At 37.3% G+C, this 11,577-nt stretch overlaps 1 protein-coding gene across 1 annotated transcript in view; it reads right to left on the reverse strand.

The window, feature by feature from the left end:
• Window positions 1-11,577, reverse strand: part of LOC107549438 (partitioning defective 3 homolog B-like) — a 186,380-nt gene that overhangs the window by 143,064 nt on the left and 31,739 nt on the right. The window contains exon 3 of the mRNA XM_016230506.1: window positions 1,674-1,842. Within this exon, the coding sequence (XP_016085992.1) occupies window positions 1,674-1,842 (169 nt within the window). The remainder of the gene's footprint in view (window positions 1-1,673; window positions 1,843-11,577) is intronic.

Genomic DNA, 11,577 nt, shown 5'->3' on the forward strand with positions numbered 1-11,577 from the left:
TCATTTTTAGAATAAAAATAAATTAAAATATTATTAAAGCATTATTAAATATTTTATTTTTTTTAAAAATCAATAAATGCTATGTTTTATATATATATATAATTTATATTTTATATATTAAAATTAATATATATTTAATTAATAAATTCTGCCAAAACAAAACAAAATGAGTTAATGATCAAATTAAATAAACAAAAAAATAACACTAAAATTACAAAATACAAAAAGGAAAATAATAAAACAAAATGTTGTAAAGCTGATGCATATACATTTTTTAAAATGTAAAATTCAACAAGATGTTTGGTCATTTATAGCAAACTTCTAGGGACAATTTTGCCCTCCAAGTATAGCAACTTAAACTGACAACATCCACATCTACTAACAAGATTAGCAGTGTACACTGTTCTGAAGTCAATGGAGGTCCGGCCAAGCATGAACTCATTCAAATGCTGCCGTTATTCCTGTTTGCACCCCAGACACACACACACACACACTAACTAAGTTAACCCTGATCCCATGAAGGTCTTTCCTCCTCTTTAGTGCCACTGATTCAATAAGACTCCTTTTTGACTTCCCTATCGCCCCGGCTGTGTTTCAACAACAAATCCCAAGTGCTGACACACAGACACTACGGCACAGCTACTAAACTACATTGGGCACGGTTCCTTTGTCCCCGGCATCATTTAATTGACAAATGAACGAGACGAGCATTGTGTGTGCAGCTGACAGTGGACTTTTTTGTAATGTAACGTCATGGCAATGTTTGAGGTGTACACAGGGACATCTGCCTCTAGTCTGGCTTCAGAGAGGGGCATTATGGAAAGGTTAGCCAGGGCAAGGCTGAGTGAGCAGTCACAATGATGTATTCAGAAATGGCAAGTATAACGTTTGCATTTATTTGAATTGATACAGCTGTGACAGTCGAACATTGAGCGAGAGTTAGCCACTTTGATAGCCACAAATCTGTTGCTGAGTAGTTGCTAGGGAATTATGGGTGGTCGCTAACAAGTCTTAAAGGGATAGTGATCCAAAAAGTGAAAATTCTGTTATCATTGACTCACCCTAGTGTCTTTCCAAAACATTATACAAAGCACAGTGGGTTAACACTAAACAACACAAACATACACACATGCACACACTAAATCAGCTCAATAACGGGCTGCTAATACACATGCACACAAGTTCACACATAACTATGAAAACAAATCACACTCACTATCTACAACTGTGTAACAGACACTTTAAAACCACCACACACACTCTATTTTTTCCAATGTTTTCTCCATTCAGTCAGTCTGTGGTCACTGGAAATTAAAGACACTTGTGCATGTTGGAAACTAAGAATTGTTTAACCCTTAGAGGCTTCAGGGACTCAAACTGAACCCACAGTTAACATACCTCATTCACCTACATTAGCTTTTACTTTTTTATAATAATTTATAATTGTATTTTGAATAAGGCTTTAAAACATCAACAACAATTTCATTTTGCCCATCTAACTTATAAGATCCAAGACAGTTCTTGTAATTATTTGGCAGAAAAATCTATTCAGAATAGAATAGAATAGAATAGAATAGAATTCTGACATGATTCTTTGGTGGAACATGCTAAACATATCTATCATCTTTTTCTTTGTGATTGATGAGGACATGTGAATTCCAGCACTGACATACTTGATTTGAGGGTGGAGGGGGTAACCTCTATCTCACTGCCCAGGTAGGGCTGCAGGAAGCTGAGCTCAGGTTCAGAAGGGTCAGGGCTGGAGCGACCGGACGCCACACTCCCTCCGGGACTCAACATCGCTCTCTGCTGGAGCTCCATCTTCTCATACACAGCCTTCAGCTGAGGACAGCAAACACAAAGCAGATTAGAAAACAGAAAAAAACATCACTAACTAACAAACAATACATACAGCTAAAAATGTACACTGTATATACACATCATATCTATTTTACAGGACATCACAAGAGACACACAAAGCTGAAAACAAAGAGAACTGCAGGTCCCAATATATGTGCATCGATCAAACTTTTTTCCTTTTTTGTTTTGTACAAAATCCATACCACAAATCATTTGCACAACAAAAATTACAGTATCAAAACGGTTAACACTGAATATTACATAATTCCTCAAGCTCATTAATTTAAAAGTATAAGTAAAATAAAAAAGGCACAAAGATTTGTTCAGTGGAAGGTAGAGTGAATGGTCAGTGCCACTGTACTACTGATAATTCATTCTCACTCAGAGCAAAGCTCTGAAATACACAGGCCAATATTAATAATAGATTTTCAAAAATTACTATGAATGTAATACTGGAAGAATAGATGGCGTTTCCTTTGGACGTACAGTATGAGAAAGTCTAGATAAGTTACAGTGGCCCCAAAATGTTTTTGGACACTTCAGCGACACTAAAAAACACCTGAATGTAAATAAACAAATAAATAATTAAAAAATTAAGCTTAATTAACACTAAAAGTTTACAATAGTTTATATATTTTTTTTTTCATAAAATAAAACATTACTTAAAATATGTATTATAAAGTACTTTATTTTATATAAATTGTAATTATTAATAATATAACGTAAAATTTATACCAATCAAAAACAAAACATGAATATATTTAGCATGTCTTGATGCTGGCAGTCCAATCGCATAATGAATCGGATGCTACTGCTGGTTCATTCGCCACACTGGAAAGGTCAAGTTGAGTGCATTGCATTGTGGGATGCAGTGCTCCCAGGAGTGTTTGCTGTTCACATGTTGGCAAATATAGGCAATCCTGTTTTTCCATGCAAACAAACTTAGCAAACAATGCACAGTACACATGCCACAAATATATTGCAAGGAGTATGTTAGTATGCTATACTGAAAAAATTCACACGCTCATCTCTTGGTGAGAGATGTTAATATTCCAGCAGGTGCCTCAAATGGCCCAAAATGTAATAAGAAATTACTAACGAGTTAATATACACAACCATCAGACAATAATTAGACACATTACACTGGCAACAGCTAATTGTCTATAGAACAGACTCTAATGTAACGGCTGAGAGCTTATGTGAAATGCATCGGTCGAGTAGCTTACAGCTTTTTTCCAAAACCAGTTGCGATCATATAAACAAGACAGGCAGTATGATAAACAAATATAAAATGAAATTAAAAAATAAACCCCAAGCTGACAAGTGTCTGTGAGCACATGCGTTAAGCATCAATGGTCAAATTAGATGTGACGAGGGAATCAGAAGCTGTCAAACATAATGTCACGGTAGCGTTATGAGCTGAGAGGACGTTAATGGTAATGAGAGAGAATACGTTTGAGTGCTCTGTGGTCTCTGACCGTCTCCGATTGGCACGTTGACAAGCAGCCATAAAGCCGGGCTGTCTGATGAATTCATTCGCCAGCCACTAATGAATTAGCACTTCCCTTCTTTGCCCACACTCGCCTTTCCAATCACTTCAAAGGCCTGGCACAGGAAACAACGGCTTAATGAAAGACAAAAAAACGCCAGGGAACATCAACCACGAGGGCAGGTAACACATACGGCAGGGTGAGACGGAAGCTCGATATGAAGTCATCTGCATCTGTGACTGCTTTTCAGGAAAACAATAACCGGTGACACGCGACAGGAATATGCATCATCAATCATGGGGAAATATTGTGCCGTGCACCCCAACCCGGTCTGCGTGATTCGATGGCCTGACATTTCTCGTGCTGAAAAATAAACAGAAATCGTCCAGATCAGATGGCAAAAGTGAGAGAGAGTGGGGAAAAGTAATCTTGGGGAATCACTTCTCCTCGGGTTTGATAGATGGCCGTCTCTCTCCGGTTCTTCCTCTAAGTGCTTCATACCTGATCAAACTCTATTTCTGGGCCTGAAGCGTGCAGGCTGGGATATTCATCAGCACAGTTGTGTGTATACATGCTGCACATTATTCATGAAAGATCGTAGAGGTGTGTGACTCATAAAAAAAAAAGTGTCGATCCAATCACAGAGCAACAAACAGAACAAAAAAAACAATGCAAACTCCTTCCCTCATAACAGCAGCCAGGCAGGTCACAGATGCCTCTCGTGAGGGCTGTAACACGGACACACTTTTCAATTCTACTGAGAGCCATTCATCAACGAAACAACCTCTGAGAACATATGCAAATGTATATGTATGTATTAGGGGAATATAGACTATTAGGGCTCAACAGAGTTGGTGACATTTCTCTATCTTAGGAAAGAGTCGCTGGTGGAGACCAAAACTGTAAAAATACTGTTTGATTTTTCAATTTATGATTCAATTTCTACTGGGAAATTAACACAGCCATACACATTCATTGTGTTGTTTTCTGAGCACCCTGCCCAGAGCGTTGGGTTTTAAAGACAAGGTGCGTGCGGTCATTAAATATTTGCTTGTTAAGTTGTTAACCTCTAAAGCTCACTTAAATTTGTGCTAGATCATTAGATGCGATGTTATGGTGCCTTGGAGGCCAGTCTGAAACTGGTTTCCTTGCAAAAAAAAAACAAAAAAACACTGTCTGTTCAGTCATTGTTAAGTCACCGACTCAACCACATGAATGGAAACCCATTTCACCTCAGAGTCAAACATAAAAAAAGGTAATTGAAGGGGGAAAAAAATTCTAAATGGTCACATTGTTTTGTAAATAAATGTATAACTGTGACATCTAAAGTGACAGTTGTGAAAAAGAATGTAAATTTTGTGGCATTCAAAATAAATTTGTTGTATGTAAAGTTAAAATTATGAGATAAACAGTCAACCTTGTCAGATAAATTCTCATTGTGGCATATACAGTCACAATTGTAAGAATAAGTGACTTTTGTGACGTATAAAATCAAAATTGAGATATTAAGTAGTTGTGGAATATAGTTAAATGTAAAATATAAAGTCATATTGTGGCACGATGTCAAAACTATGACAAATTATGACAAAGTCATAATAGTGAGTCAATTTCGTGGCATATAAAGAAATTTGAGATATAAAGACAAAATTGTGACGATAGAGTCACTTTTTTAGCATACAAAGTCAAAATTAAATATTAAGTTTAAAGGGGACATCAGATGCCCATTTTCCAAAAGTTGGTATAATTCTTAGGGCCTTCATGAAATGTCTGTAACACACTTTGTTTAAAATTCCACAATGGTTGTGTAAAACAACACCCTTTTTACTTTGTCAAAAACAGCTCTGTTCACAGCGACCCATTTCTGTGCATGACTCTTTAAATTATAATGAGCTACTGCTCACCACACCCCTCTCTTTAATTTTTTGTGTATTTTGGAGGCGCGTTACCATCAAAAATAAAACGAATCCACTGCGTCCTCAGTGGCTCTGATGTCGGGAGAAAATAAAGACTCTTATGTTTACTTTTACATCCAACCACAAAACATCTGCACTGCTTACGAGACGTTGTTGTCGCAACAACTGCTCAAGCGCGGAGAAAATGGCGGACAGCGTACAACTGCCTAAGGGCGGAAATATGCTAATACGGGACAGTCCGTCAGTGGTCGTGGGCGGGGCCTGAGCAGTATGATGTCATACTGCTCAGAAAATCAAAACGACTTGATAATTGAGACGACTTAGGTTTTTGGGGTTTTAAAAAAAAAAGGAGTGAATGGATTTTTATCATTGTAGGGTGGTTGTGTCCACACTGCTAAAGACACATTTATGTAAACACCATATAAAAGTGAATTTTGCATCCGATGTCCCCTTTAAATTTGTGAGAAATAAAGTCAAAATTTAGATAATGTCACACTGACATTAAGACATGATGTGACTATGAAACAGTTTGTGGAATATAGTCAAAATTGTGAGATATAAAGTTAAAAAAGTGTGAGATTTAGTTAAAATTGTGAGATTGTCACATCGTTGCATAAAAAGTCAAAACTGAGATATAAAGTCACAATTGACTCTCTGTGGTCATTAAAAATCCCAGGATGTCTTTCTAAAAGAGTAGAGGTGTGACCTTGGCATCCTGGCCAAATTTGCCCATTGGCCTCTGATCATCATGGCCTCCTAACAATCCCCATATCTACAGATTGGCTTCATCACTCTGTCTCCTCTCCACCAATAAGCTGGTGTGTGGTGGGCGTTCTGGCGCACTATGGCTGCCGTCACATCATCCAGGTGGATACTGCACACTGGTGGTGGATGAGGAGATACCCCCTGACAATGTAAAGCGCTTTGAGTGCCTAGAAAAGCGCTATATAAATGCAACGAATTATTATTATTATTATTAATTGATAAGGCACAATTGTGAGATATAAGGCCAATTTTGTAGCATATAAATTCAAAATGTCACAATGTGCAAAATATAGTCAGTCATTATATAATGCCAAAACTGTGGCAAATAAAATTGAGATATAAAGTCACAATTAGATATAAAGTCACATTTTAAGTTAAATGTGAGATACAAATGGAAAGATGATAAGCAGAGATGAACCAGTTGCCCAACCAATTATTGCAACTTCTTAAAGGGGTCATATGATGCGATTTCAATTTTTCCTTTCTCTTTGGAGTGTTACAAGCTCTTGGTGCATAAAGAAGATCTGTAAAGTTGCAAAGACTAAAGTCTCAAATCCAAAGAGATATTCTTTATAAAAGTTAAGAGTCAAACCCGCTCATTTATTTATCATGTTTTCATGTCTCTGCAGCATGCAGTATACAGTACATGCTGCATGTTTATTTGTGTTTGTAAGCTAAAATGCCAATTTAACCCATCTCGTGTCTTTTCTCTCTCATGTCTGTACAGCAGGTGCGAGGGTGGTCCTTTGAGCTCTGACTGACATCTGTCACTCTGCCAATCATCCTCTGTATCATCTTTAATTTCACATTTACTCAGCGCTTTAAAGGGGTCATATGATGCAATTTAAATTTTTCCTTTCTCTTTGGAGTGTTACAAGCTCTTGGTGCATAAAGAAGATTTGTAAAGTTGCAAAGACTAAAGTCTCAAATCCAAAGAGATATTCTTTATAAAAATTAAGAGTCAACCACGCCTACCTAAAACGGCTCGTTCTAACACGCCCCCACATATCTACGTCACGATGTGGGAAGATTTGCATAACGCCGCCCAAATGTTCACGCAAAGAAAGGAGGAGTAACTTTGATTCTCACTGTTGCCGCCGCCGCCATGTTGTGGAGTCACTGTGTGTTTCGTTGTGAAAGCGAAACTACTTTGTTTGTCCTTCCAAAAGAGGACACAACTAGAAATCAGTGGTTAAGTTGTATTTAAAACACTGTTACGGAACAGTTCAACCCAAATGTTCAAATGTTTGCAGCGCATTTTACTGAGGACGAGGAGAAACCATAATGTACAGTATGTGGAAAATAATGTGTTTTTTTAACCTTAAACCACATAAACACATGCATCACACCAAATACACAAAATAATGTTCTTTTTAGCAACGTCATATGACCCCTTTAACTTCTCTGTTGGTACAAACTTTCTTCTCATTTGTGACAAAATCCCGTGAATTGATTTGCATTCAAGTTAGCAGCCATCTCGCCCTCTCTTCTCTCAGCTCAAATGCAGATATTGGCCCGAGGAAACATGATGTCAAACTGACTAATGTCACTTCCTCTTGTAATCCATTACCTGCTCCACCTGCATGCTAATGAGATACGGAGCCTGTTGCCATGCCAAGCAACGCCTAGGTCACGAAAGGATTTCACCGGTGCAAGTGAATGCGCTGTTCGTTTGTTAAAATGATAATGATTTTCAGTGTTATCATGGAGAACACGATCATCTATAAAAAGCTGATGTAAAAAAAAATAATAAATAAGCAGGCAGAAAAGAGCTCATTGTCATTTCAAGCTTTTTTCCCCAAATTCCACTTTATTTTTTTCTTAAATTCTGTGTTTTCTGTTTATTTTTTTTCTGGATTCTGTTTTACTAAAAATAAATGTATATTCAATTGAATTCATAGAACTTTAACTATTTATTATAATTATTTTCAACAATAGAGCCCTATGATTTTTTTTATTATTATTATTTTGTGTTGTCTGTTTTAATTTTCCTGGATACTGTAATTTATAATTTTATAGAAATATATTATCAAATACGTTCATTTTATTATCAAATAAAGATCACGATCCAAAAAAAAGATGCTGCATACATGCAACATGAGCAGTTTTTGATTTAAATTAAATTTCGAAATTTGAAGCAAAAACAGAACGGTCGGACTCCAGCTGTGTGAAACTGTACTACATAAAACATATCTGCATGAATCAAAAACAGCAGACGGGCTGCATGAGCATTTGCGACTGCATTTGCGACTGAAAACTACTGCGTGCGACTATGAAATAATATTTAGGAGCACCTGTGCGACTGACTCGATCAGCATATCTGTGTTTGCGCTGAGGGAGCTTCAAAGGTTCTAACGTACTTACGTGTTTCTGCAGCGTTGAGTAATGTATCACAGACGTATCCTCTCATTATAACAAACAAAGTGTTGACAAATTTGACATAAAAGATAACATACTTGTAATAAAGTTAGAAAAATGCCATTACAAAGGTAAAAACTAAATTCCCTGTAAATCACTTTAAGGAGTCAAATATCACCTCGTAATGGGAAGGTTAATTTTTTATCAGAATTTTTGATTACTGATTAGAAGGTGCTCCTAAATTTTTTGACCGTGCTCCTAGATTTTTTAAATAAGGAGCACAAGTGCTCCTAAAAAGAAAAGTAAGCGTAGAGCCCTGCGCATCTCGTCAGTAAAACCGCTCCTGTGATTAGTAATAAATCTCCATCACGTGCTTTCAGATGGAGCGGCATTTACTACACAGAGCCGTAGTTCACTGACAAGCTACACAAAATCGCTTTCAAAATCGCAGGCGATTCATTGCCGATCTTATTCTTTATACATTTCATTCTCAATTTTTTTCAGGCCTTTTTTACTTCACACACACTTCTAATCTCAGCTGAATTCCTCTTTAACAAAGTGTTGGAGACACAGAGACAGGCTGTGAACACTCAGGAAACGAGGTAAAAACTAAATTCCCTGTAAATCACTTTAAGGAGTCAAATATCACCTCGTAATGGGAAGGTTAATTTTTTATCAGAATTTTTGATTACTGATTAGAAGGTGCTCCTAAATTTTTTGACCGTGCTCCTAGATTTTTTAAATAAGGAGCACAAGTGCTCCTAAAAAGAAAAGTAAGCGTAGAGCCCTGCGCATCTCGTCAGTAAAACCGCTCCTGTGATTAGTAATAAATCTCCATCACGTGCTTTCAGATGGAGCGGCATTTACTACACAGAGCCGTAGTTCACTGACAAGCTACACAAAATCGCTTTCAAAATCGCAGGCGATTCATTGCCGATCTTATTCTTTATACATTTCATTCTCAATTTTTTTCAGGCCTTTTTTACTTCACACACACTTCTAATCTCAGCTGAATTCCTCTTTAACAAAGTGTTGGAGACACAGAGACAGGCTGTGAACACTCAGGAAACGAAGCACCTCGTTCATGGTCTTTGAAGAGAACATGACGCCTGACCTCTGCTAATCAAACACACCTACAGCTCTGCCTCTGTCTGTGTGTGTGTGTGTGTGTGTGTGTGTGTGTGTGTGTGTGTCTGTGAGAGAGAGAGAGAGAGAGAAAGAGAGAGACATCACATTTTACCATGCACACTGGGGCCAAATCCTGAAAACCTGCAGTAATGATCTTGTAAATGTGTTGTTAAACTACTGAAATATCAACTTAAAATTTCAGAGGGTACTTCAAGTAAATATTTTATGTATAAAGGGGTTTGCCTGACCAAAAAACAACAAACTTTGGGAACCTGTGCTGTAAAGGAATTAAAATGGAAATGAAAAGGACAGATTCCAAAGGAGAATAAAGCAAAGAATGAAACTGAAAAAGTGAGAATGTGAGCGCGAGAGCGGGTCAAAGAGAAAGCAGTTCGAGTGGCGGCTCTGCTCCACAGGTATCTGCCGCCCCCTCTTCTCCTTAATCACTCCTTCCATTTGAGCGTCAGCCCCTCTGGTGCATCCGAGGGGGGTAAATGTGCCAGTGAAGGGGGGGGGGACTGATGGAGGGTCTTACGTGAGGGTGAAAGAGAGCAGCTGGCATTAGCTTAGCACTAGAGAGAGCTAATTATTAGACCATTGGAAGGGGGAAAAACATGACGGATGTGTTCACATGAGCATCTTGATGAATGAGTGGGCTTTTTTAACGTGAGCAACTTTGTGGGAAACAATGTGCCAAAATCCCCCCTGGGCTGTGGTGTGTGTGTAAGATTAATGACAAATTTACCCTTTCTCTTTATGAATGCTTATAAATAATAATAAGACCTGTCACGTCGCAGGGTGCGCTGTGCAAGCGCAGCTGCCTTTTACTGGAACCTGCAGTAAATCAAAGCATCTATGTGTGAGTGCGTGTGGAGGGTGCTGTTCTCCATTCAGATCCGTGCTTCAGGGGGTTTATGAGGAATTGCGGCTGCGGCACACATTTGGAAACATGCTGAATGCGTGTGAACTTGATTTTAGCGCTGAAACTTGCTGTGATGTTTCGTTCGCACTTCTGAGCAGCAGGAAACACTCAGCTAGGGTACAAATTATTATTACAAATAATAACAAAATGTATTCATTATGTTTGGTGTCATTGTTTTTTTGTTTTTTTTTTCCCAAAAATAAAACATTTTGATGTAATCACTCTAAAAATGTAAAGTGGTGTAACCGAGTAGTAAAATGTTTTCCTTACACCTTACATGTGAGTCAACACATCAAGGTATAGTATGTTTTATAAATATTATGAATATCAAGAATGTTACACCGAACTGACAGACAAAACTTTTTTTTCCAAATATAAATTTTCAAAGACAAAACACTTTTTAAAATAAGTTTCCCCAAAGTAATTAAAATAAATCATTAATAAATTAATAAGTAAATAATTATTGTACGGAGAAAAAAAAATGCATACACACATGTATTAAAACATATATATAAATAAAATAAATAAATGAATAAAAACAAATTAATAATAAAAAAACGAAGGAATATGGAAATAAATGCAGAAATGCAGGAATAAAAAAATAAGTACATGAATTAAAAACAAAATAAACAAATAAATAAAAGCCAGTTACACCAGTGCAACAATTTATATAATTAATACATCTGCAGTTAAATTAATATATCCACAAAAAATGAGCATCACATCATTGACTCTAGATGCAAACAAGAGAAATAGTCAGACAACAGAACAACAGAACAAAATCAGACAACAGAACCATATTCACTGCAGAATGTTGGGGGGGGGGGGGGGGGGAAAAAAAAAAGGGGGAGGAAGAAAAGAGGCAAGGCCGCAAATAGGTCATGCAGTAATGATCTAGAAGGGGCCTGCCAATGACCTACGATGTAAGGAAACGGGTTCACGTTTTGTCTCACCATCTCTCTATCATCAGTTTGACAAACCATCAGTATCTCAATATTCCTCTCCACCTTCCTTTATCATTCCACTTAATTTAATTTTCTCTCTCCCTTCTCGACTCTCTCTCTCTCTCGTTCACTCTCTTTCTCGCTCTCTTTTTCTCATCTCAACATCTCTTGCTTTGTAATTATTTAGATTCATCATA

Source organism: Sinocyclocheilus grahami, unplaced genomic scaffold (genome assembly GCF_001515645.1).
Source record: "Sinocyclocheilus grahami isolate Dianchi unplaced genomic scaffold, SAMN03320097.WGS_v1.1 scaffold372.1, whole genome shotgun sequence".
Lineage (NCBI taxonomy): Eukaryota > Metazoa > Chordata > Actinopteri > Cypriniformes > Cyprinidae > Sinocyclocheilus > Sinocyclocheilus grahami.